The 27,911-nt window shown below is 46.0% G+C and overlaps 1 protein-coding gene and 1 pseudogene across 1 annotated transcript; one reads left to right on the top strand and one right to left on the bottom strand.

Moving 5' to 3' along the window:
- Positions 1-1,217: 1,217 nt before the first annotated feature.
- On the bottom strand, positions 1,218-4,189 carry LOC100828804 (annotated as a pseudogene).
- A 16,314-nt stretch (positions 4,190-20,503) lies between these two features.
- LOC100838199 (noroxomaritidine synthase) lies at positions 20,504-22,200 on the top strand. The gene has a single exon (XM_003573509.3). It carries the CDS (start codon positions 20,526-20,528, stop codon positions 22,056-22,058), a length of 1,533 nt encoding a protein of 510 aa, XP_003573557.1. The 5' UTR covers positions 20,504-20,525; the 3' UTR covers positions 22,059-22,200.
- Positions 22,201-27,911: the final 5,711 nt, after the last annotated feature.

Here is a 27,911-nt window from a genome sequence, read left to right on the forward strand (position 1 = left end):
TTTCTATTAGTGTACCATGAATACGTACAAATAATTGGTGCATGAATGGACCACGAATACGTGCAGCTTAATGGTTACACTAGTGATCCATGAATACATGCAAACTAATTGTTGCACCAGTGGACAATGAATACGTGTGATTCATGGCTCTGGGCAATGTTCTTGGCTCTGATCTGGACAACGAATACGATTCATGATTCATGGTTCTTGACATAGCGGCGCAGGGGTGGGCCGTGTGTGTGGTGTCACATCGACCTGGCCGACGACAATTCGGTACAAGATGCGAGGCCGTGGACCGGCGGACCGCAGTGTCGCCTTACCTCGTGCGTCTTCTCCCGCCGAGATGGAAGAGTCGGAGCAAAATGCGTGGATCTGAACCATCGGTGCCAGCAGAGACATCTCCCATGGCCGACATGGGCCAAGAAATGCCGGAAATATCTCAGGATCTGGTGGAAGGGAGAGCAAGAGGAAGGGGAGCTCCGGCCTCAGCAGATGCAGCGCGGAGATCGACATGGCTAGACGGGCCCAAGGAAACAACCTCCAAAAAGGTGGAGAGGAGGCTGCTGGCCATAAGGCATCTTCAATAAGGTAACTTAGTTGTTACTTAGACGATGACATGTCAGATTTTGATGATGTCAAAGCAAAAAGAAGAGAGAAGATGAAGTAGTGGTTTCTTCCTAAAAAAACTGCTACTACACGCATACCAAAAACTAAGTAACAACTAAGTCACTATTGAAGCAAGAGTTGTTACTTGCATCCTACCTTTGTGAGACCAACTATAATAAATTATAAATATTTTTAGAGTACCAGTTACAAGATGAAAAAATCACCTGATGGAAGGGTTGATACTTTGTGTTACATTGTTTATCTCTCTCCTTTTAGTAAGAACCTAAGTAACGGCTTGTTGGAGATGCCCTAATATAATTTGCTTTCCAACTTCAGAAAATAATTAGTTGCCTTTCTCTTCAAAACTTTGATCTAAATTTTATTATTGCTCTGTTAATTTTAATTTTTTTTCTTCTAATCAAATGTCATGTTGTCTTGGGGCGTGTGGATGACGGCCAAATTTATGTTGCTTTGTTAACTTTGTTTCTATTGAATTATCCATGTTGCTTTGTTAAAAAATTCCTATCGAAATATTCTTGTTTCCAACTCGCTCAATTCAATAACTTTTTTTTTTGAAATGGCAATTCAAAAACTTGAACATGGCAGAAAAATCTAAGAAAGGTACGCAGTTGAATTTGAACAAAATAGCAAAAGGAATTCCAACATTCCATCAAATTTCGTACATTCTTCCACCAAACCTCCTACGTCCGATCTAAAGTAGAACCTGGAGCAAAATAAATTTAAAATAGGACGCAGCGCCGTGACGAGCTCGCCGTCTCAGTCTGACTCAGAGTCGGGCTCGGAATGTTGCGGAGAACATAGCCTCCATTTCATACACATCGTCCTGTTTGATCGCAATGGTATGGAGATCTGGGCAGTGCACACGAGGCCAGCGTCCAGGCAGCCAGACATGCCTGATCTTGGCGCAGCGAGCTAGGAGTTCATCGTTGACTTCAAGGTAGGGGCATGCGGTGAGGTCAAGGCACTCGAGGTGCGGGCAGCCTTCGAGGATGGCATGGACTCCTTTGGTCAGGTTGTCGCATGCCAGCTGGAGGAGTCGCAGTTCGTGCAGGTTTGCTGCGATAGCGAAGGCCACCCGATTGTGCCCTGCCTCCCAGACCATGGCCATGTAGTGGTCGTTGTCATCATCAGTATCATCATGGATGAGGATGCGTTGTTCCAAGCTCATCTCTCACATCATTGCATCTGAGTTGAACCAAGGCACACGATTCTTAGGCGTTTCAGCTCTGGGCGCACTGCGCCAAGCTGCTTGTAAAAATATGCTGGCTGCTTCTGATGCGAGCACTCTATCTCTTCTAGCATTGGACATTTAGCTGCAAGCCTAGCAACTTTGTCATCCTGAAAGCATCCAGAGGAGATGATTTGAATGCTCTTTAACGAGTTGCCTCTGCAGAGTTAAAGAGTCAGAATAAACATGATATATAAAATAAACTTCAGACAAGAAATAAAACAGGACTGCATAACAAGTTTGCAGTAAGCATAATTTCTCCTTAAAGCCAAGTAGTTGGAGAGATCACATAATCGCGTGCCATAAATATCAAATTAGAGGTCAAAGTTTAGGGCCCAAGTGAAATTCATGCTTCGCAAAAACTATTAAGGCGTGACAGTGCTCAAGACTGATAGGTCATACATAGTGAAAAGGAAGTGCAGACATGCAAGAGCAGAAACTTAGGGCCCAAAGAAAAATACCTGCTTGCAATGTAATCCAGGAGTTCGCTACTGACAAACTTCTCTGCCCAGAATGACTCCATACGTCCGTCAGAACGATCTATGGCCACCTTCGCCATTTTGCACATGACATTTCCCGCCTTCGAGAAAACCACGTTGTGCCCCGTCATGTCCTCGAATCGCCACAACTCAGTCAACTTGGCGGCCTCCAACCATGAGTGGCACACAAGCCCTGCGCCCATCAGGATCTCAATGGTCCCAAGCTTTGTGAAGATAGCAGAAAGCGCATCAACTGTGAGCTCAGACCAATCCCTAACTTCAGGCACAGGCAGAGGGTTTGGTTCTGCCACCATTTTGCGAGGAAGTACCTAAAAATAAGGGTATCATAAAAAAGAGAACAAGGATGACCAACTTTAATTTGTATGATGCCATGCTAAATTACAGTTTGCACACAAGATAGAAGAATCAAATTCAATGTAGTTAGGAGCAGCTTCTCTGTACCATTGTAATTTGTAAACCCAACTATTAGGATTAAACTTATGGATTATAAATGGTTTAGACTGAAGAAACTTCAGATCTCTAAGTCTTTTTATATATGTCCATTACTCTAATCAACATTCCAACTAACAAAACCTCATATTTACTAATAGATGAAACATGTAAAACTCTCCGTCCCAATGCATAATGTGTGAAGAGCACCTCCAAGGTCTCCCCTATCTTATAGTCATATTTGGGGAATTAATACATCCAAAAAATTGTGTCCAGCAGATTCCCAATCCATTTCCCATTCCTAGCCATCCCCCATATACTACTCACAGATCTTGTATGTTAATTAGTGATAAGTGATGCTGATAATTGTTATGTGGTTATCACATGGAATTTGATGCTAATTTTTTTCTCAAGTCTTAACTTAGATGTAATTACTCCCTCCTTTTCACAAAGGTTGGAGTATTTTGTTTCGTAAAACAAGACTTTGAACAAGAATTACACTATTAATATGTAATCTATATGATACAAAATCATGATTATTAGAAAGAACTTTTAAAGACGAATCTATTGATATAAATTTCATGTATGTAAAAACACATATTAATAGAGTTATTGACCGGATTATATCTCATAAAGTGAAGCGGATTGAAGTACACCCATATATACAAGCTCTTAAACATTTCTCAGAAATCAGAGTCTTCCCAATTTTGGTCGATTTACCAAAAACATCCCACATTCAGTACGCACGCACCCCTCTGTACTTCTGGAGGTAGAGTTTCAGAGGTTGGATGTAGTCCTGAAACCCCAGCGTGGCCATCGCCCACAGCAGGTGGTCTCCGGTGATGGCCTCCTGCTTCTCCTTCCTGCACTTGCCACTCGCCCTGCATTGCAGAAAGCACATACACAAGTCAGCCGGCAAAACCGAAAGCTACAAAAGGGAAAAAGAAAAGAAGGCAAAACAGAGTAAAGCGTCCCGTTTTATTTATTACTCTCTGGTGACGAAGGCGATGAACTCGGAGACGAACGCCTGCACGGCCTCCTTGGCATCCTTGCCGATCTTGCCGTTGGGAGCGATGACCTTCCGCATGATGCTGCTGATGTTGGCGATGGGCAGGAGCTGGCCGTCCTGCTGCTCCCTGCCGCCGCCGCTACCGTCGGCCCCGCCACCGCCCACCGCATCCTGGGCTCGCCGCCGGCGCGTCCCTCATGTGTGCTCCGCCGCCCCAACCGAAACACAAGTCGATTAATCAGATCGGCCACCAAACCCTAACCCCCGGAAGGCTCGAGAATCGCTCGGAGGACGGAGCGAAGAGGGGTTTGCATAAAGAGGGAGAGAGAGCGAGCGAGCGAGCGAGCGAGATGTTCCCTCGGCGCGCGACGTGGCAACTGGTGAAAGAAAAACAGAGAAGACGAGGCGGCGAACATTTTGGTGCAAGAAAAGCTGTTTACCACCCCACGCCCTGCCAAATTTTGGTGCGCCCACGACTCTTCGGGCTGTGATTTGGTTAGCTGCGGCTAGAATAAGAATAAAAGCTGGTTATAGGGATTTAAATATCATATTTGTGTTTAGTTGGATGAGTTAGAAAAGGAAGTGGACTGATAGCTAACAGCCAGCTGCAGCACAAGCTCCTAGGTTATTTGTGAGAGTGAAATGTGGATCCAGATTTAATAAAATACAACATCTTATAGCTCACTATTGTACATGTTAGTTATTAGATGGGCTTATAGCGAGGTGCTGGCTACTACTATTGCTCTTGCTCTTAGCGAGGCTCGCCAACGCTACTCACCTGAAAATTCGTTCACACTAGTTCAATCATGTGCCCACGCGCGGGCGAGTCGTTGGAGGCCAAATCGCTCGTCAAATCCTGGACGAGCCAATTGTTGGCGTTGTGCGCTGGGGCTTAAAACAAACAACGGAAATTCTAAGTGGGGCACGTGCCCCACTTGATCGATCTTACTGTGCGGCGTTCCCCTTCTCATTGTCTTATCCGCTCTCTCTCTCTCTTTTCTTTTTCTCCTCTTGATCTTGTCCTCTCACTAGCCTTTCTCCTCTCGATCTCATCCCCTGGGTTTTCTCCCGATGGTAGGACCTCACGGCGGACGCAAGAGGCGGCATCATAGTTTTAAATAGCGGGCTAAGCCATTTAGCGGCAGCCTGCTCCAGAAGCTATACGTGCTATAGCGATGCTATAATGGCGCTAAGACATTTAGCGGATTTTTAAAAAATCATACAAAAGTATCAATAAATGAGGCATCATATGATAAATAAAAAATCTTCCCCTTGACATCACTAGGAACTACTTGACACTTAGAAACACCACTTGTAATGCCAGCAAGGTGGTACCTAACTCTAGTAATGCCAACAATGCACATATTGGGACAATAGCACCATTTAATATGATGTTTTTGCTCAAATTTAAAAAACTACAATGAGCTGAGACACTGCTTGAGATGTGATGGGATTTAGGCCACCCCTATGCCAGAAGCCCAAAAAATAATTATCACAGGGTTAGCTTAGCGCGCTAACGATCCCAAAATATAGCACTATAGCGTGATTAGCGGAGCTAATAGCGTTTTTTCTCAGGTTAGCATTAAAACTACATAGCTTTAGCGCGATCCCTCTCCAAACGCTATAGCGCCGCTATAGCGATGCTAGAGCGCGCTATTTAAAACTTTGGGCGGCAGTGGCGGCGACGACAAAGCAGAGCGTTGCAGCGGCGACGGCGGAGCAGGGACGGCCACGGAGCAGCTTGCAGCGGCGCACTACGGGAAAACCGGGCGTTGCCGGCGGCAAGGCACTTTGCCGGAGGCTTACATCGGGCCGCCGGCAAAGAGGCGCTATGCCGTGGGCCGGCAGAAAAGCCCACGGCATAGGGTCGGCCGCCAGCAAATCTTCCGAAAGGCCGGCGGCAAAGGACGGCCGCCGACAAAGAGACCCTGCACATGGGCCCGCGTGCGAGGTTAACGACGGGCGAAACGGCCGGCGGGGAGGGAAAAAAACTATCTTTGCCGACGGCCACCAAAAAAAAGCTGCCGGCAAAGTGATTCGTTTTTCCCACGACATTCCGTTCAAATTTGGACGCGCGCGCACGAATTAAAAAAAAAAAGAAATAACCCTTTGCCGGCGGCCCCGAGAAAAGGCCGCCGGCAAAGGCCATTTCTTTTTTATTTTTTCCCACGTGTCCCCCGTCCGAATTGAACCGAACAAAAAAAAAGAAATTAACCCTTTGCCATTGGCCCCGATAAACAGCCGCCGGCAAAGGAGAATTTTCTTTTTTCTTTTTGTCCAAAGTCCCCCGTTTGAATTGAAACGGACGAAAAAAAAACCCTTTGCCGGTGGCCCCGATAAATAGCCGCCGGCAAAGGCTGCTTTGCCGAAGGCCCACATAATAGCCGCCGGCAAAGCATTTTTTTTCCTTTTTTTGTTTGTTTGTGATGTAAATCAACCATATTGTAAACACATAGAGAAATATATATTGTTGTTTAGATTGAACCCAATTTACACTTATAAAATAAAGAAAACTAATTACTCTTTGCCGGCGGCAGTGAGTTAATTGGTTACGATCGGTTCATCGACGCATGAAATGACGAAACAAATGGTTTCCCGGCTTTCCCCTTGTGCATGGTGTGCCATGTATAAGTAAATGAAGGGTGTGTTAATGGTAAAATCCAATCGATAGCCCTGATGTGACACTTCCTTTGCAAACAATACTAGCGAATGGGCATGAATGTTCCACACTTGAGGGGAAAAGTCTCAATTCAGACCGACGGGACATAATTTAGTCGGTCCATGGGATAGATGTTTGCTTTTTCATGTTAACATGTCGTAATACAACAATATGATATAGTAAAGTGACATGAAAACCCAAGTTTTGGTGAAAAGCTAGTAAGAAAACACTAAGAAACATTCAAACCCAAGCCCTAGAGTGAGGAAAACACGCAATTCAGACCGAGGGAGAAGAATTCTGTGAGGGCTTGGGGTAGATTTGTTGTTTTACATGTGCCCATGCGGCAATAGAACACCAAGTAATAGCAAAACATCAGGAAAACCAATGTTTTGGTGAAAAGCTACCCCGTAGATGCCACGAGGCCCGCAGGAGGGGGCGATGCCTCAAATCACACGACGGATGGTCTCTAGAGAACTTGAAATCTTGGATGATGTCAACAAATGGGTACATAGAGATGGTGTTAATCTGAGGTTGCACTTCCTTCACAAACTAGACTAACCCGCACGAACGTTCCAGACTTGGGGGGGGGGGGGGGGGGGAGTCGCAATTCGGACGGACGGAGCAGAATCCTTTGAGGACTTGGGTAGCTTTTTGGTTTTTCATGTCCCCATGTGCTAGTACAACACAAAGGTATAGAGTAAAGTGACTTGAGAACACAAGTTTTGGTGAAAAGCTAGCCCGGAGACGCCACGAGGCCCGCAGGAGAGGGCAATGCCTGAAATCACACGACGAATGATCCAGAGAACTTGAAATCTTGGATGATGTCATCAAATGGGTTCATAAAGATGGTGTTAAGAGGAAAACACAATCCAAGTATCTGAGGTTGCACTTCCTTCACAAACTAGACTAACCCGCACGGAAGTTCCGGACTTAAGGGGGAAAAGTCGCAATCCGGACGGACGGAGCAGAATTCTTTAAGAAATTGGGTAGATTTTTGGTTTTCATGTTCAAATGTCCTAATAGAACAAAAAGGAAGTCTAAAGTGACAGAAAACCCCAGTGTTTAGTGAATAATTAAAGTAAAAAACTGGAAAAAAATTTGGAAAAAGTCTTTGCCGGCGGCTTTTTGTGGGTCCGCCGTCAAAGGTTTCTTTGCCTGCGGCTTTTTGTCGGGCCACCGGCAAAGCGCGCTTAAAAAAAACAAAAACCCTCCCCCCCCTCTCTCTCTCTCTCTCTCTCGCGTTCCCTTCTCTCTCGCGCGCCCGCGCCCGACCGCCGCCTCTGCCGCCCCCGTCCCTTGCCCCCCGGCCGGATCCGCCCAGATCCGGCCTCCCCCTCCCTCTCCCTGCCGGCCCATGCCACCCCGACCCCCCTCTCCCCCGCCGCCCCTGCCTCCTCGGCACCCCGCCCCACCGCGCCGCCTCCCCTCCACTCCTTCGCCACCCCACCCCGCCGCCTACCCTCCTCTCCTCCCGCCACCCCGCCCCACCCCGTCGCCGCCCCCGCCTCCCTCCTTCCTCCCCCACCGCCGGCCTCCCCTCCTCCCCTCTCAGCCCCCTCCGACCACCTTCCGGCCCCCTCTGGTGAGCATTTTTTTCTTTTTTTTTGCATATGAAATGTACAATTATATGGTAGCTTGTAGTTAGCTTAATTATAGTAGCTTAATTGTTTGCATATAGTAGCTTAATTTATATGCTAGCTTGTAGTTAGCTTAATTATAGTAGCGTAACTTGTATGCATATACTAGCTTTATTTATATGCATATTGTAGCTTAATTTGTATGCATAATTGTAATTAAGTTTGTATAACTGTTACTTAGGGTTTAGGATTTAGGGTTAGGGTTTAAGGGTTGGGTTAGGGTTTAGGGTTTAGAGGGTTAGGGTTTAGGGTTTGTATAACTGTTACTTAGGGTTTAACATTATAGAAGATTGTTGCAATATCTGTGATAAACATTGTTAAATGATGGATGTGGCAATATGCTTCGATATGTATGCTTACGGAAGATATGATTCGTACAAAGTTATTTCTTTTGCATGTATGATTATTAGTTGCATGTTGGATGGATGTGTGTATTCATGATTCTTATATAACTTTATGGTTCATGTAGGAGTGACACCAACCTCGCCGCCATCCATCTACTTCGACTACTTCGTCTACGGTGAGCATCTCCCTCTATCTCGCCTTCCCCTTTTGCTCTGTCCCGGCCATCGAGCCGATGACACTTGTAATTTAAATGTCAAAGTCGCGTAACCCTGTTCGTCTCCCGTCCGAAAGGGTTACGTATATAGATATGCAAGTCTTTGCATATCTATAAGGGTAACTCTTTCGGATTGTCCACGTTTTTTGGATAGCCCGAGGGTGTGTAGATTGGGTTCGTTTCTGTGCTCTAGTCCGGTCTGAGACGTGATTTCGACAGCATCTCACCTTTGTTCTCCGGATGCACATTCTCTTGGTTTGTTGTCGAGACGTGTATTTGGAGAACAGCGGGGAGGTGCTGCCGAAATTTCGTTTCGGACCGGACTGGAGCACGGAAACGGCCCAATCTACACACCTTCGGGTGGGATTAGGACCTATCCTTACCTATTAGTGGAATAGTTCAGCACATGCCCTTTTCAATGAAAAAATAAAATATGTGATGTAATTAATTTGACGAAACTAATTACTTGTGTTATTAAACCGTGTATCCTTTTGGTGTCATGTGGTATCCCAAAATAGCAGAGAATGGCTGATCGTCGATGGATGTACAATGGCCGTGGTAGTCGGACAGACCGGGATGATGATTGGATGAAAAACACGGCAGATTTTTTGGAGGTTGCATTTGCTAGAGGAGAAGGGCGTGCTTGGTGCCCTTGCAGTCGTTGCAATAACAAGACACGACACACAAAGGATGAGATGGGCAATCACTTGCTGCTGTACGGGTACACGCCAAACTATACCTGATGGGGCTAACATGGTGAGCAAGAGGATAGAGGAAGAGAGGAGGTCGTGCGAAGGCGCACGGACGACTATGATACGGGGTTCCAGGACATGCTGGATGACTTGGAGGAAGCACACGTTCCAACGGAGGAAGAACCGGAGGCAATCTCTAAGGCCTATCTTGATATGCTGGCGGAGGCAAGCACAGATCTACATGCTCACAGAAAGGTCAATAAGCTAGATGCCGTTGCTAGAATAATGGCTGTGAAGACCCAATTCAACTTGAGTAGAGAATAGTTTGATGTGATGATGGCAGTTATCGATAGTCTCCTCCCGGAAGGCCACCTTTTGCCTAAAAGCATGTACGAGGCGAACAAAATGCTTAGTGTACTTAAGTTGTCGGCTCAGTGCATACATTCATGTAAAAATGGATGAACGGTGTTTGACAGAGAATACGCGGATGCCAAGCATTGTCCGAAGTGCAATTTCTCTCGGTATGTCGAGGTAGACCATGGGAAGGGTCTGGTGCAGTCAAAAATACCCCATAAAGTTCTTAGGATGCTTCCATTCTCAGAAAGAATTGGCCGGATGATGCTATCTGACGTGCCTGGCAAAGCTGTGACGCATCACAAACTGGGGAAGAAATACAAATACGACAAGGATCATAGGCCGATGTTGACACATTCGTCGGATGGCGAAGCATGGAAGGATTTTGATCGGAAGTATACGGAGAAAGCCGCGGAGCCTCGGAATGTTCGAGTTGCCATCGCAACTGATGGGTTCAATCCATTTGGCATGACGAGTGCCCCATACAGCTGCTGGCCAGTGTTTGTTATTCCGCTCAATCTCCCTCCCGGAATGATAATGCAACGGAAGTACATGTTCTTGGCGCTGATAATTCCAGGACTAGAATATCCAGGGAAGAACATTAATGTGTATATTCGGCCCCTGATGGAGGAGTTTAAAAGAGGTTGGGAGGAAAGGATCATGGTGTACGACAAAGCTACCAAGACAAACTTTAGGATGCATATCTGGTTCCAGTTCTCCGTTCATGACCACCCGGGGGGATCTATACTCTCCGGTAAAGGCTTGCAGGGGAAGTTCATGTGCCCACACTGCGGGACTGATCTGGAGTTCTATCGGCTCGCTCATGGTCGCAAGTATTGTTGCTTCGATCCGCATATGCGATTCCTCCCGCCTAACCATCCGTTCAGACAAGACAAGAAGAACTTCAGGAAAGGTGTGGTCGTCGAAGAGGGGCCACCCCGTTATCGCACCGGTTCTGAGCTTCTTGCTGAGCTGGATGCTCTTGTGCCTGACCCGACACAACCTGACAAGTTCCTGGGGTATGGTGATACACACAACTGGACTCACAAGTCATGCTTCTGGGAGCTCCCCTACTTCAAAGACATTCTTCTTCCACATTGTATTGATGTGATGCACACCGAAAAGAATGTCGCCGAAGCCTTTTTCAACACAATTCTCACCATTATTGACAAGACGAAAGATAATCCGAAGGCTAGAAAAGATCAAGAAGAACTTTGCGATAGACCGCAACTAAGCATTAAAAAGGTGCCAGGCAGGTCAGATATCAGGCCAAAGGCCCCGTTTGCTCTCGACAGGGACCAAAAGATGAAAGTATTCCTGTGGTTCAAAGAGTTGAAGTTTCCTGATGGGTATGCAGCTAATCTAAAGAGGGGAGTTAATCTTGGCACCATGCGAATCAACAGCCTCAAGAGTCATGACTCTCACACATGGCTTGAGCGTTTGCTGCCGGTGATGCTTCGAGGCTATGTGTCGGAGGATATTTGGCGGGTGTTGGCAGAGTTGAGCAATTTCTTCCGCCGGCTTTGTGCTAAAGAACTATCCCCCACCTTGCTAGAAGAAATGGAAAAACAAGCCCCCATGTTGCTCTGCAAGCTAGAGAGGATCTTTCCGCCGGGCATGTTCGTGACGATGCAACATCTAATTATCCACCTCCCGTACGAGACTCGGATGTGGGGCCCTGTGCAGCATCGTTGGATGTATGCCATCGAGAGACTTATGAAGACCCTTCGAGCTAAAGTAAAAAACAAAGCTAAAGTTGAAGCATGCATATGGGAGGCAAGCCGTCTCGAGGAAGTGTCAAACGCAACGGCGAGTTACTATAGCTCCGATATTGCCACGCTGCATAATCCAGTATCCCCCTACAATCTTGGCAACCCTGAAGATGAGTCCAAGCTGAGCCTATTCAGAGGGCAACTTGGAACTTCTAAAGCCGAGAAAATAGTCACCCTGTCCTACCAAGAGTGTCGATCCCTTACGTTATATATCTTGAACAACCTCGACGAAGTCCAGCCGTACATCAAGTAAGTGCCCAGTAAGTAATTCCTCTTTGCAATTGATCACAAGTTTGTCTCTAACTCATCTCGTTCTCATCGCGTCAGCACATTCACTCAACTCAACTGGAAGCGAATAAGAAAACCCGATCCTCTAGAACATGATGCCCTTCTTAGAGATGGTCCAAATGGCCCTGGATCTGGTTTCATTGAGTGGTTCCAAAATCAAGTACTTTCTTTCTTAGCTCCTAGTTGTTTCAACACCTAGAGGCCTTGCGTGCGACTAATACATGATGCTTTTCTGCTTAAACCGGTAGGCTAACAACAATGTGTCTATGAGCTCCCAATTGAGACAAATTGCCAATGGTTTTGATGTCAAGGTCGGTTCATTCAAATCCTACGACGTCAATGGATATCGATTCCATACAACATGGTAAGAGCTCAGTCGGCCCAATCGAACCTCAACAAATTCCGGGGTGTTTGTAGAATGCGGTGGAGATGACTTCTACGGAAGGGTTGAGGAGATATACGAACTACAATACCGCGGGCCCAAACCTCCAAAGGTCATTGTATTCAAATGCCGTTGGATCGATCCGAAACACGTTAACAAGGATGACACAATTGGCCTAGTCGAAGTAAAACGAGACAGTGTCTTCGAATGCGAGGATGTATATATTGTAGCTCAACAAGCCACACAAGTTTATTTCCTCCCGTACCCGTGCACTAAAGTGGCTCGCCTTTAGGTTTTGGATGTCGTGTAACACGTGCAGCCACATGGTAAACTACCAGAACCAAACGACCAAGATTATCTGCCGCAACGAGAGCCTGGCGACGAGTTTTTCCAAGAAGCCGGCGGGGACACAAGTGATTTCATGGTACGGTATACCGATTCTCCGGGCACGGAAGTAGACAATGACGGTGAAGGTGACGAGGTTGATGGTGATGGTGACGACGACGATGAGGAACAGGCTAATGTTGATAGTGATGTTGAGAGTGATCTTGATGCGGCTCTTCTAGTTGATCCCGATGACGAAGACTACAATTCACATGCCCATACTTAGTTGTTTCATTTGTTTACATCAAGTTGTAATCCGTCCTACTTAATTAGTTAGTTCGTTGAATCCCAACTTTACTATATTGTACATCAAGTTGTTGTTTCATTTATTTACATTTAGTTGGTGTTTCTTTTATTTACATCAAGATGTTGTTTCATTTGTTTACATCTACTTGTATAATCCATCCTACTTAATTAGTTAGTTCGTTGAATCTCAACTTTACTTGTATTGTACATCAAGTTGTTTCATTTGTTTACATCAAATTGTTGTTTCATTTATTCACATCTACTTGTATAATCCGTACTAACTTGTTCACTTTTCCTCATGGCAGGTGATTGAACCATGGTGGGCGGGCGTAGTACCTCTCAGAGACGTGTCGAAGAGCTATACCCTCTGCCTAAAGTGAAGGCCAAACCCCCGAAGAAAACCCTTGCACGTAAAGCAAAGGGCAAAGCTAGGAGGGAGCCCTCTCCCTCGCCGCCGCCACTCGATTGAGGAGATTTGGGAGAAGGTGAGGGAGATGGAGATGGAGGCGGGGGACTTTGGTGAGGACGAGCTGCAGGATCACTCTGCTGGTACCTCCACGGGAGCCTCGGCGGGGGCTGCCTCCAGCTCTGGTAAAGACAAAGTGTACCATGATGATCCTACTCGTCTCCCCACCAAGCGGCCCTCTTGTGAAGATGAGAAGCCAGTCATTCGTCCAATAGCCAAGATGTACCTTTCTTGATCCTAGAATTTAGTTTACATCAAATTGTTGTTTCATTTATTAACTGCAATTGACTTGTCTTATCCTTGTGTAGGGGCTGGGTGGTTGTTGCACCCGGGTGTTTTACGATGCAACCCAAGGCTTTTCTTGGGGTCCTCCTCAAGGACCACTTCACTGGCATGGTTCTTGTTGAAGGAAAGGAGGAGCCAAAGGTAGCCCGGACATGGGCACACTACGTGGCCCAACCGGACTTTCAAGATAGAGAGAATGTGATGTATGCGAACAAAGCCGAGCGGGTGAAGGGCGAATTTTGGGTAAGTCGCCTTCGCACAATGCATACATTAGTCAAAACAATTGTAATGCAAAATATATAACTCATGAATGGATCCGTTTTGTCTAATTGCAGCGGTTCTTCAAGCTGGCGGAAGGCTATGATGATGCAACAATTGAACGGCACTTCGAGGCAAGTGTGAAGAAGGCATTGTCCGAGATGTTCTATCACGCGCGTGTCTACGCCGTGAGGAAGTACTATGCCGAAGTGAAGAAACAGAGATTGGAGAAAGCACAATGTATCGTGACGCATCTCGAGCACGAACAGTACATGCAGGTAAAGTAAAAGAAAGTGCATTTCCTTGCTTAATAAGGGCTAACGCTTAACTTCTTCGTGTCTGGGCTTGTACTTGTTCATTTAGGTTCCTCTGCACTGGTGCATCTCGCACTTAAATGCCTGGAAGGCGCTGGTGGACTCGTGGTGCTGCTCGGAGTACGTGGAGACGCGCGGGCTCCTTAGGGAGAGGAGGTTGGCCATCCCAAGCGGAATGCACCATCAAGGGAGCGTGAACCTGCAGGGCTACACCAACAACTATGTATGTGTTTTTCTCCCAAAAAGATCTTCATGTGCGAGCCTCACCCCTAACTATCTTGTTGTTGCTTGTTGTTTCAGGCGAAGGCTCATCCGGATAAAGAACGCCTCACCAGTTTCACGGCTGTTGACTGCGCCCTCAGGGGAAAGGCGAGCACCGTGTCGGAGTACAGTGCGAACGCCCCGCCCGAAGCCTACGCCACCCCAGCTGACCATGCCAAGGTCACAGGCTACGCGGAGGTGTTTGAGGAGGTGCACGGCCCCGGGGCTGATCCTAGCCGGCACGACCTTGATGTGGAAGTGGTCGTGAGGGTGGGAAGAGGCAAGAAGCACGGTAGGCTGGTCTTCAGGAACGGAACCATTGATTCGAGCACCATTCCCAGCCTACCTCACCTAAAGGCTACTTCCACGAGCTCGAGTGCTAGTATACGCAGTCGTCCAGGTGCACGGCAGTTCTCACAGCAGGTTAGTTGTTCTTCATTCACCATCTCGTGTCTTTTTGCATTTCATTGTAACGACAATGAACTTGCAATGGCATTGCAGGAGATGGAGGATATGGTGGCGGCTCAGGTGCAGGCTCAGATGGAGGCTCAGAGGCAGGCTCAGGATGCTCAGATCCAGGCTCAGGTGGCGGCTCAGGTCTAGGCCGCACCGAGGGCTCAGTACGACCACCTTAGGGTATGTTTACTGCACATAATAGCCAAGAAAGCGTGGTATTAGTTCCGTAACTGCAACTCTTTGTCTTTTCAATATGCAGCCGTACCTCGCCGCCACCTCTCAAGAGCCGCCTACAGCACCACCGCTGTTCGACTTGGCGTTTGTCAATCTCCAGATTGAGCATGCTCCACAGCCTTCTCCACAGACTCTGGTGAGTTCACTCGAAACATTTCAATCTCCATTCATGACTTTTTTTGCTTTCATTGAGGGTTGGGCTCAATGCCTAATCATCTGTGCAACAACATCAATCCGGCCGTGGCTCGTACGACCCTTCTTCACACGCAAGCCTTGCTGGAGGCAACCCTCTTGGCCAGTCACCTGCTCCTAGACACTGACTTGGGTATGTTGCCACAAACTTGTCTCATCTCGAGGTCTGTTGTTTTGAAAACTTACTTTCTTGTCTCCACACGTAGAAACATAACCTAGCATCACATAGTGACATAGATCCCATTTTAGAGCCAAGAGGGCTCACTTGGCTCCAAAATGGTGCCTTGGTGGCATTTTTGGGCATTTGGCTCATTTATGCCACCAGGGCACCAATTTGGAGCCAAATGAGCCATATTGGCTCTAAAATGGTGCCTTGGTGGCATTTTTGGGCATTTAGCTCATTTATGCCACAAGAGCACCATTTTGGAGCCAATATGGCTCATTTGGCTCCAAAATGGTGCCTTGGTGGCATTTTGGAGCCAAATGAGCCATATTAGCTCCAAAATCGTGCCTTGGTGTCATTTTGGCCATTTGGCTCCAAAATGGTGCCCAGGCACCATTTTGGAGCCAAATGAGCCATGTTGGTTCCAGAATGGAGCCATGGTGGCATAATGGAGCGAAATGGCTCGTTTTGGAGCCAAAATGGTGCCTTGGTGGCATTTTTGTGCCATTTGGCACATTTATGCGACCAAGGCACCATCTTGGAGCCAAATGAGCCATATTCACTCCAAGATGGTGCCATCGTGCCATTTTAGAGCATTTAGGGGTCATTTGGTTTTAAAATGGTGCCCTGGTGGCATTTTTGGAGCCAAATGAGTCATATTTGCTCAAAAATGATTCCATGGTTGCATAATGTAGCCAAATGTCTCGTTTTCGAGCCAAGATGGTGCATTGGTGGCATTTTTGGGTCATTTGGCTCATTTATGCGACCATGGCACCATCTTGGAGTCAAATGAGCCATAAATGGCTCTTTGGAGCCATTTATTGGAGCCATTTATGGCTCATTTGGCGTCAAAATGGTGCCTTGGTGGCATTTCTGTCGCCATTTGGCTCATTTATGTGACCATTGCACCATTTTTGAGCCAAATGGCTAAGTTTCGCTTCAAATGCTACAATTGTCACTTCAATGCCTTTATTTATATCTAATTATGCTATTCCAACTCCATTTCATAGGTTTCTACTGGTGCAATGGGTGGTGGATGTTGAAGGTGCCCGAGTCACCTTCTTGTCATGTATGAACACTAGCTTGTAATATGTTGCTACCATGTGATGAACACTTGTAATATTTTTGTTGTGAGATATGTGATGTTTTCGAACTTTCATCAGATGTTTATATGCTTGTGATGTGAATGCGTTATGTGGGCGTCTATGATTTTCTGTGGATGTATTGTTGTGATGTGGATGAACATATATCTGTATATATGTGCTGTGAAAATATTTCACATTGCTGCGATAAAAAAAAATACCCTTTGCCGACGGCCACAGTCTTGGCCGCCGGCAAAGGCGGAGCGCAGGCACGCACCAGATCGTGCCACGTGCCCGCCCTTTGCCGGCGGCTTTTTCCCTGGCTGCCGGCAAAGGCCCGACATGTGGGCCCAGCCGTTAACGGCACCGCATGCCGTGATCTCTTTTTCTTTGTCGGAGGTCGTCGTTTCGGTGCCGGCAAAGGCTTCGCCGACGGACCCGTGAGAAAGCCGCCGGCAAAGAATCCTTTGCCGGTGGATCTCCGTGCCGACGGGCTTTGCCGACGGCCCCGAAAAAAACCCGCCGGCAAAGGCTTTGCCTGAGGCAAAGGTGCCTTTGCTGGCGGCCCCTGGCCCCCCCGCAAAGCCGGTTTCTCCAGTAGTGGCGACGAACAAGCAGGCGCGGCGGCGGAGCAGATCAGCAGCGGCCACGAAGCATCTCACAGCGGCCGCGAAGGAGCAGGCGCGGCGGCGGACGAGCAGCAGGTCGCCCACCAGTTCAGTACACCACCATACGCGGGCGCCCATGCCCCTGCCCGGCCGACGCCCTCATTCCTCCTGCTCCTCCTCCACCCTCCGTCTCAGCCTCCCAGCAACCCCCAGTCCCAGTCTCCCTTCGATGATGCATCATGCATGTGTTTGTGTGGCTGGGCAGTGTGCTACGGGCTGCTGTTGTGCCGTGCTAACATGGTAAGGCTGCTGACATGCTAATACTATGCTACTAAGACACTAAGCATTAAGCAAGTTTCTTGAGGCTTCATCGATGTCGGCTATTGAAAGTAGTTTGAAACCTGAATGTGTGTTGTGTGACTTCTGAAGTTGGGATGCACCGATTGCTTCAATTTTGTCTCTCTTTACCTGAATGTGTTATGTAATCTATGTACTGATATATCTTCTATGTTGTCAAAAAGTTCCCCAAAGAAAATAGGCCATGGCAAAAAAGTTAGTTAATAACTGGATTATAGATCAACTTATCAGCTACTCACTCCGATTCTAAATTGTTGTCGAAATATTACATGTATCTAGACATTTTTGAAGAATATATACATCTATATTTGGACAAATTTGAGTCAAGAATTTAGGATCAGAGTGAGTATTTATGTTACCGATTTTCCTTGACAAGTAGGTGTAGTTAACATGGCAAGTACGTGTAGATAATCTGGCAAGTAGGCACAGTTAGACCGGCAAGGAGGTGAAGGTAACCTGACAAGCAGGTGCAGGTAATCTGGCAAGTAGGTGTAGCTAATCTGGCAAGTAGACACAGTTAAATCGGCAAGTAGGTGAAGCTAACCTGGCAAGTAGGTGTAGATAATCTGGCAGGTAAGCACACTTAAACCGACAAGTATAGGTAATCTGGCAAAGAGGCACAGTTAAACCGGCAAGTAGCTAAAGATAACCTGGCAAGTACGTGTAGATAATCTGACAGGTAAACAACCGGCAAGTGTAGGTAACCTGACAAGTATGCATAGTTAAACCGGCAAGTTGGTGGAGGTAACCTGGCAATTAGGTCTAGTTGACCGGCAAGTAGACACAGTTAAACCGGCAAGTACGTGAAGATAACATGGCAAGTAAACATATTTAAACCGGCAAGTAGGTGAAGGTAACCCGACAAGTAGGTGTGGATGAACTGCCAAATAGGTGTTGATGAACCGGCAAGTAGGTGAAAGTAACCTGGCAAGTAGGTATTTTTAAACCGGCAAGTAGGTGAAGGTAAACTGGCAAATAGGTAGGCACAGTTAAACCGGCACATATGTGTAGTTAACTTGGTAAGTAGGTGTAGTTAATCTGACAAGTAGGCACAGTTAAACCGGCAGGTATGTGGAGGTAACCTGGAAAGTAGGTATAGTTGACCGGCAAATAAACACAGTTAAATCTGCAAGTAGGCACAATTAAACCGGCTAATATGCGAAGGTAATCCGGGAAGCAGGTGAAAGTGATGCTGCTTTCCGGGACTGATGTCTATCCATGAATTTCCAATACTATTAGATTCGATCAAATTTTATAATGCGATGCAAAATAGATGCAATTTAATGAGAAAAAAGGCTAAAGCAAATTCGGCCTAAGGCCTAGAAAGATAGGCATCACGTGCTGGACTAAATCGGTTGTGCTGCTTGTGGGCTTGTAGGGATTGGGCTCCTGGGTTGTGTGGGCTGCGCTGCGAACGGCCAGGGAGCGCGCGTGCTAACGAACAGGCATCGAGCGAGAAGACCACGCGGGGATTGTAGGGATTGGGCTCCTGGGGAGGGTTACGTGGGGCACGCCGCTGGATAGTACGCTCCAACAACAATGCAAATCGAATTTTCAGCTCTCGGTGGCAATTCTGTTTCTTAGGGTGGTACAATGCAAATCAAATTTTCATTTTCAATACCATTAAGTAGTAGGAGTATGAGAATTTTCTGAAGTGCATGCATGCAGCCCAGCTCAGACGGCCCTGATTATCTACCATTCTACCCGTCAGTGATAGGTGACGTTTGTACGCACCGGCCCAAAGATTATTCATGTTTAATTGAAATAAAATATGGAGTTGAATAATGAAATATCACAAATTTTAAACATATAGCTCTCGGTTACTAGCCCCCGTGCATATTATATGCACGGTTGATGACTAGTTTGGATAGAAAATAAAAATAGCCAAACGAATTTGCTTCAGCTTTCAAGGTAGCTCTGTTTCTTGCCTACAATGCTTTTACTATGACTGAGAAGCATCAATAATATTTTGTCCTTTAAATAGCAACGTCGAATATGACAGATGGTTTGCTTCCAAATTGAGAAAGCTCGATCGATGCACGGCTACAGAATTCAGAACAATATTTGGAGATATTGGAGGCGAACAAAAGCATCCGGTTTCACAATATTGTACTCCCTCCATCTCAACATTTCAAAATAAGTGACGCGGATTTACATAAGAATTTATACAAATACACATACTTATTTTGAGACGGAGGAAGTAGATATATATGAACACATGTTCTGTGGGAGAGAAAACGCGACTCTGTCTTTGCTTGATCAGCCACGAACTAGATCCTTGGAGGTGTCACAGAGTAACTAGAGTACGTAGATCCTTTCGTGCATTTCGTTAGTGTTAATTACTCCCTCTGATTCTAAATTATTGTCGAAATATTACATGTATCTAGACGTTTTTTAAGAATAGATACATCCATATTTAGGCAAATTTAAGTCAAGAATTTAGAATCAGAGGGAGTAGCTGTGTAGGTGGCTGCTATGCAGAGAGCATTGACTTCATAACGTACTGTACGATAACAGATAAGTCTACATTACCTCTGAATTCAGGGGTGGTTCAGATTAACCTATGAATTCGAAAACTGTTTTGAATATCCCCTCAACTCTTAATTAATACCGTTTAGATTACCCTCTTCCCCATCTCTGGCTGGTTTGACCGGTTTTGATTGTCACGTAGCTCGCTGGTGCATGGCAACTTGGCATCTCGCCACAGCTCGCTGAATCTCCAGCCAAAACTTTATTGGTTTCACATACCATTAGAATCAACAATAATGCTAACATAGTAATTCAATCAGTTCAAGTCCCATGCTCAGGAAACCGAGAGTTAAGTGCATGCACGCATGCTACTGCCAGTAGCAGCTAGCGTCTCTGCTTGCATCTCTCCTCGCCGATCGAACCGAGAGTAGTTGGGGGTTGTTTGTTGTGGTTCTCGGATTCTTCCGTTTCTTCTTAATGATGAAAGCGACGATTCTAAAGAAAGAGAGTATTGCAAGAGTTTCCATATCGACCGGCTTCATCTCTATAAATTCAAGAATCTCACATGCACCTCTCTTCAATTCATGTCCACTACTTCTGCACGCCCAGTAACAATGGCATTCTTATTCTTGCCAGGGCAACTCATCTCCACGCTTGCGCTACTACTCCTAGTTCTAGCTTTGTACATCATCAAGTGTAGTCGACCAAAGGATCCATTACAGCCGACGAACTGGCCAATAATCGGCGGTCTCCCTTTCATCGTCCACAACCTCCACGGATTGCACGACCATGTGACCGACGTCCTAGCTTCCTCAGGGTACAGTTTCAAGGTGACCATAGCCAGCATGGGGACCTTGGTAACCTGTGACCCAGCCAATGTGCGGCACATCTTCACCTCAAACCATGCAAACTACCCCAAGGGCGAGGGCTTCGCCGACATCTTCGACGTGGTGAATGGCTCTCTGTTCACCGTCGACGGCGAATCCTGCCTCCGGCAACGTGCAACGTCCAACCGTGCTTTGAGCAGCCCGGGGTTTGTTGCCTTCACGACAAACTACTGCTGCGACAAGGTGGGGAAAGGCCTCCTACCCTTCTTGACCCGTGTGGCGAGAACCGGGAATCCGCTTGACATTAATGATCTCATGGGGAGGCTTGTTTTCGACTTGTACGCCACGTCCGTCTTCGGCGTGGACCCTGGTCTCCTATCCCTCGATATGCCTTCGGTGCACCTTGCGGCCATGGACACGGTCATGGAGGTGGGCTTCTTCCGGACAATTGTTCCGGCATTTTGCTGGAAATCGATGAGGCGCCTAAACATCGGTCCCGAGAGGAAGCTCGCCTCGGCGCAAGCGGTGCTTCGTAACTTCGCCATGGAAATGATTGAAAGGAGGAAGACCAGCGGTGCCCATATTGCTCCCCAAGAACAAGCGACGGCTTCATCTGTGGACATCCTGTCAAACTTTATCCATGACCTCGACTACAATAATGATGATCTGCTCCAGGCAACACTCATCTTACATATGATTGCCGGTAGGGACACCATCGGCACAACCTTGCCATGGATCTTCTACAACCTTGCCAAGAACCCACATGTTGTGTCAAAGATACGCAATGAATTGGCGCCCATCGTGTCACGCAAACAAACCACTATTGCTAACGACCCTATGACGTTTGAGCCAGAGGAGGTCAAAGCCCTAGTCTATCTGCAAGCAAGCTTGTTGGAGACACTAAGGTTGTACCCTCCCATCCCTTTCGAGCGAAAGGAGGTGGCCGCCAGCGATGTGATGCCAAGTGGCCATGAGGTGTGTGCCAGGGACATCATCATCGTTTCCCTCTACTCCATGGGTAGAATGGAGGATGTGTGGGGGGCTGACTGCCGAGAATATAAGCCAGAGAGGTGGTTCTTAAAGGATGGAGCCATGCTTAGACATGTTCCCTCTCACAAGTTCTTGGCGTTCAACTCGGGGCCAAGGCTGTGCCTCGGTAAGAACATTGCTATCACACAGATGAAGACCATTGTCGCTTCGGTCGTGTGGAGTTTTGACATGGAGGTGTTAGGTGCTCAGGTGATCGTCGAGCCAAAGCTATCGTGTCTTCTGCAAATGAAAAATGGGCTCAAGGTGAAAGTGAAGAAGCGAGAAATCTAATATCTAGGGATCTATGTTGGGCGTCCCAAAGAATAATGCAAGCGGTATATGTGCGCTTGTGGTGTTTCTCATGTATCTCACAAATATCTTGGGGTAATTGTAATACTGCATTCGCACAATAAAAATTTCATTTGTATATCTCGTTAAAAAGTATTCATAGATAAAACAGAAGTTTGACAACTTGCCATGGGTATTTCAAAAGTACAAACTGCGCCAGAAATGAAATCGATCCCGTTAATATCTCTAGAGGAACTCGGTCGATCTTCAACACTAACCGAGAACAACCCTTGGGCAGCTAGTCCAACAACGGTGTTTGACACATCAACACCTAGCTTCAACGTTTGGACGGATCAATTAATCGTCAGGGGAGAGGAGACTTGAAGAAGAAACTGAGGTGGGGAAGACATATGGTTGGCATGGACCCGATCTGTCATAATTTGGGGAAAACCGGAGGAAAACACTAGACGGGGCAATTTATGTCATAAATTTGATTAAACTGGGTAAGCTTATAGAACTTCTGTTAAACGGGGTATACTGTGTCACAAAAGTGAAATTAGGATGTAGAAAATGGAATTCTCTTTTAAAATAAATATTTGCTATGGTTAGCACCAGCCACATCTCAAGGTATCAATCATACATAAAAACTCAAGTTATCAGAAAGTCGCTTTTAACTTCAGGGGTGTAAGTGCAAAAAAAACTCAACTAACAGGTGGGCAAAGTTTTAACTTAGAAACGTGGGGGCCGTCTTCTTCTTCCTCCTCCGGCCGCTGTCTCGTCTCGCGCCCCTCGCTGCCTCCTCGCGGAACAAAATCCTATTCACTCCGTTTCATAATTCTTGTCGAAATATTACATGCATCTAAATGCTTTTTAGGAATAGATACATCCATTACATCCATTTTTAGTCAAATTTAAGACAAGAACTATTATAGAACAGAGGCAGTACGCGTTAAGAGGCCTTCCATCTTCACCTAAAAAGATTGCCAAGTCTCTTGTCCCGTGCACATATGTCAGTGTGGACTGCACCGCGCACTAGTTCTGCCAAGTACGACGTGCGCTCCAACGCCTTCCGCCGGCTCTCCGTCTTCACCGTCGACACGTGGTGCTCGTCCGGCACCGTGGCGCGCGATGGCACCGTCGTCCGGCCAGACCGGCGGCTGGAACGGCGGCTACCGCAATGCGCGGACCATGCGCGCCTGCGTCGACGACACCTGCGACTGGAACGAGACGCAGGACGCGCTCGCCGTGAACCGATGGTACGCCACCAACCAGATCCTCCCAGACGGCCGCGCCTTCATTGTCGGCGACCGGAGGCACTTCAGGTACGAGTTCTTGCCAGAGCAAACTCATCTACACGCATGTGCTTCTTCTAGTTCTAGCTTACAGCAGATCAAAGAATCCAGTGCTGCCAACGGGCTGGCCAATAATCGGTACTATTGGACATGTCAGGATCAGGACGTACTCGAAACAGCGGGAACACGTACGTGCTCCTAGATGTTAGGCATGTGCGAAGTAAATTTCATGACAATGTGGTTATGTCTAAGGTCAACAAGGGCCGTTAGACTTAGACCATGAGAGAAGCTCATGTTTAAGGGAAGGGTTTTTTATTTCTGTGTCCCTCGTCCCTTAGCTGTACTCAGAAATACACAGGTTTCATAATTGTGCTCGCTTCTAGACTTGTTCGCTTTCTGCTTCCTCGCAAATGCCCTAACGGAGCAACTGCTAACGGTCAAGCCCCTTTGACCGTTTGCTTCCGACGGGTGGGCCGCCGGTAGTGCTGACAGGTGGGGCCGGAGCCACGTTTCTGGCGTGTGGGGCTGCAAGGAGACCGTGCAAGCGGGCAGGACTTAACGGGTCTGGTTACCTTACATGCGGGCCACGTCCGTGCGTCCTGATAGGTGGGGCGGTCATCGTTAATTAATGACAGGTGGGCTGAGGAAAGGGGGACCGCTGGGGCCGAGCCAGAGGATGACAGGTGGGCCGAGCCAAAGGATGACAGGTAGGACAAGACTTCAGATGACAGGCGGGGCTAGTGTCATCTTTTCTTACATGTGGAGCCTACTTGCTCTCCTTTACTCTCATCCAAATCCCGACCAGAACCCTAAATTGGCGGAGGATGGCGGCGGCGCTGAGGCTAGTAGGTGTGTAGAAATGAACGGGAGGCGGCGATGGCGAGCACTAACCCACCTCCGTACCACAACGTCGGTAGCTGCCGCCGATTTGAGGAGGAGATATTTTGCCGCGGGGAGTCTGATATCTGGCCCGATGTGGCCGAGATAGTGATTTCCCGCACCTCAAGAATGGAAGAGAAGGCGGCGAGGCTGCGAGGTAAAGCCGTCATTCCTACCATCCATACAGGATCAACGCTCAATCTGCCGGCCACTTCGGGTGAAGAGGTCATGGCAGCTCTGAACTAGCGCCGCAACTTCAAAAGGGGAGTGCGCATCATGGTATGTCTTGCGCCCGGCAAGTTTTTGATTCGCTTTGATTCGAGTGATGATTGCACGGCAGCGGTGATGCAATCGATGCGCATCAGGTGCCCTGCCAGCGACATCTCGTTTCGCCCCTGGACCTCCATCTTCCGTGGAGAGGAATCAAAACTGCCTTTTAGCTGTGTTCTTAGCTTGGATGGACTGATGGAGGATGCGCAAGAGCTGGAATTTGTGAAGAATTTGATTAATCAGCTAGGAGATGAGTTCGTGGCAATTCTGCGTAGGACTGATCCACGCTGCGTGAAGCTCAGGCATGAATGCGTGATCCTTGTGCCATCCCGAAGCGGTTGCTGATGAGAGTGCCTACTTCGGCCACACAACCAGCTCCTGAATGTGCTGATGAGCTCATTGATGACTCAATTGCAGCGGGGACAGAACCAGAAACCAGACGTGCTGTGTCGTTCGGGGTCATCGTCCACGTCCATGAAGTGGTCGATAGGTTTCATCTTCTTACTGATGGTTCAGACCACAACAACAGGGACTACTCTGATTCTTTTTCAAATGATGAAGCTTATCTGGACTATGGTGGTTCTGGGAATACCGCGAGGAGATCTCACTCGCCTCCATGAGTTCCCCTGTTTTGCTGGCGCTGTAGATGGCTCAGGTCCTCCAAAAGGAGGGGTTAATCCATGTTGATGTTGTCTTCTGTTTAATCCATGTTGATTTTGATGTATGTTGTCTATGTATTAGTTTGTTGTTCGAAGACTACCTATTTGTACTGATCAAGAGCAGGTTGTTGCTGTTTATCTGAACCTGGGCATGTATAGTTATCAGCACTTATCATTTCCTATGAATGTCTTTCGCAATTTAACTTCCTCCAAATTGATTTCTGACTGCACAAATGAATAGCAAATGGAAAGTTATGCAAAATTACAAAATTTCAATATGTTTTCAGAAGGTTGACTTTTGTTGACCAAGGAATTTATAGTGACATTTGGCTGTCACAGCCCACCCAAATGGACAATTTTGGAGAAAACTTAGAAAGTGAACTTGTTCCAAATTGATTTTAGATTGCACAAATGGAATCCGAATGGAAATTTATGCAAGATGACCAAATTTCAACTTGTTTCGTGAAGGTTGACTTTAGTTGACCAGGGAAAAAATAGCCACATTTGGTTGTCCCAGCACACCAAAATGGCTGCAGTTGGAAGAACCCTCAAGATTCGACCTTCTCCAAATTATTTTTTGATTGCACCAATAGAAAGTACATCAAAGTTATGAACACTACTGAAATTTCAAACCCATTTGAGAAAGTTGACTTCGCGTTGACCAGGATTAATTTAAATCCACTCAAATCCATTCAAATCTGCAAAACTAAAGAGTTTTTTTGAACTTTTCTTCGAGGAGTCAAGTACTAACAATGTTTGTATACTTCCAATAGTTGTTCCACAACTTCAAATCATGTATGTCGTATCATTTTGGCCCAAACACAACAAATTTAACTGGATTTGAAATTCAAAAAATATGAAAAAACGTCCAAATTGAAAATGCTTTTGCATACATGCAATACATATCCAAATGTTATTAGTGTGCCAAATTTTACAAGATTTGGACAAAGTTTTAAATTCAAATGTCAAAATGAGTTCATTTCTCCAACATCCCCCTATGTGGTGCAATGTACATGAAGTACATTGTGAAATTTAGATAATGCTCTGATATTTTTTATGTGATGAAGTATCACTAAAAATTGACAATTGCATAAAATCATAATTTTCGGACAACTTTTTCATGTTATTAACATTTTTATACTTTTGAGTTAAGTGTAAATCACAGTAATGAAGTTATAGAACATTTAATTTTCATTTCTGAAATGGTTTGCTAATTTTTGAATATCAAATTAACTAAAATTTGCTTGTTTTCACATTTTTGATGTCAAACGTGTGCAATACTAATCCTAGAAGATTTAGACAGCTTTGTGAGTGTATCACAAGTGTTTCCACCAAATATGAGATTTTTTGGACTTGGGATACTATATCTTCGTACATTCTTTGAATTTTTGAGTTTATTTTAAAAAAATACATAAACCCATCGAACTCAACGGAATGATGAGAAAATCGATGATGAAAAGTTATGTCTGCACCATACAAGTCGAGCAAAATTGGATTCCATCCGGTTCAGTCCAATTTCAAACCTATTTGTGCATGAAAACATGAATTTCAGCAAACCAAAATGGCCGTAGGTGGAAGAACCCCCAAGATTCGACCATCTCCAAATTATTTTCTGATTGCACCAATAGAAAGTACATCAAAAGTTAAAAACACAGTTAAAATTTCAAACCCATTTGAGAAAGTTGACTTCGCGTTGAGCAGGATTTAAATCCATTCAAATCTGCAAAAGTAAAGAGTTTTTTTGAACTTTTCTTTGAGGAGTCAAGTACTAACAATGTTTGCGTACTTCCAATAGCTATTCCACAACTTCAAATCATGTATGTCGTATCATTTTGGCACAAACACAACAAATTTAAATGAATTTGAAATTCAAAAAAATATGAAAACACGTCCAAATTGAAAATGCTTTTGCATACATGCAATACATACCAAATGTGCTTAGTGTGCCAAATTTTACAAGATTTGGACAAAGTTTTAAATCCAAATGTCAGAATGAGTTCATTTCTCCAACATCTCCGTGAGGTGTTTCAGAAACACCTTAGGGAGATGTGGTGCAATGTACATGAAGTAAATTCTGAAATTTAGATAATGTTCTGATTTTTTTACGTGATGAATGTATCACTAAATATTGACACTTGCAGGAAATCGTAATTTTCGGACAAATATTTCATATTATTAACATTATTATACTATTGAGTTAACTGCAAATCATAGTAATCAAGGTATAAAACATTTAATTTTTATTGAAACCTATGTGTTTGCGTTCTAATAGGTTACAATGGGTCCAATGGACCTTTCTTAAATTAATTTCTTGTCGTAAATGTATTGAAAAAAGTGATTTTTCATTTAATGCCGAAATGTGCTGAAAATCCAAAATATGTACGAAATATAGTAAAATTGCTCTAGAAATTCTGAAATTCTTTGAGAAGAACAAGTAACATGTAAGGTTATCAAACAAAATTCTTATATGTTCTAAACCTTTATTTACAAACGCTTTGGACCCAACACTTGAAAATTGGATGAAACTCTATCAGTGGCGGGAAAAGCCCGCCACAGATGTAAGCCTGCCACCCGACACTGATAATTATGGCCGGTTCGGACATGGATCCCCTGACGTACGTTACCCTGCAGTTTGGTCACTGGCAGGTGAGCCTCATGCCTGACAACCCCACATGTCAGTGACTCTATGTCACGGGACGCTACGTCAGAGGATCTCCTTCCGGTTCTAGGCCTATCTGACAAGCTACTGCTCATTT

This window comes from Brachypodium distachyon, chromosome 3 (assembly GCF_000005505.3).
Source record: "Brachypodium distachyon strain Bd21 chromosome 3, Brachypodium_distachyon_v3.0, whole genome shotgun sequence".
NCBI classification, from domain to species: domain Eukaryota; kingdom Viridiplantae; phylum Streptophyta; class Magnoliopsida; order Poales; family Poaceae; genus Brachypodium; species Brachypodium distachyon.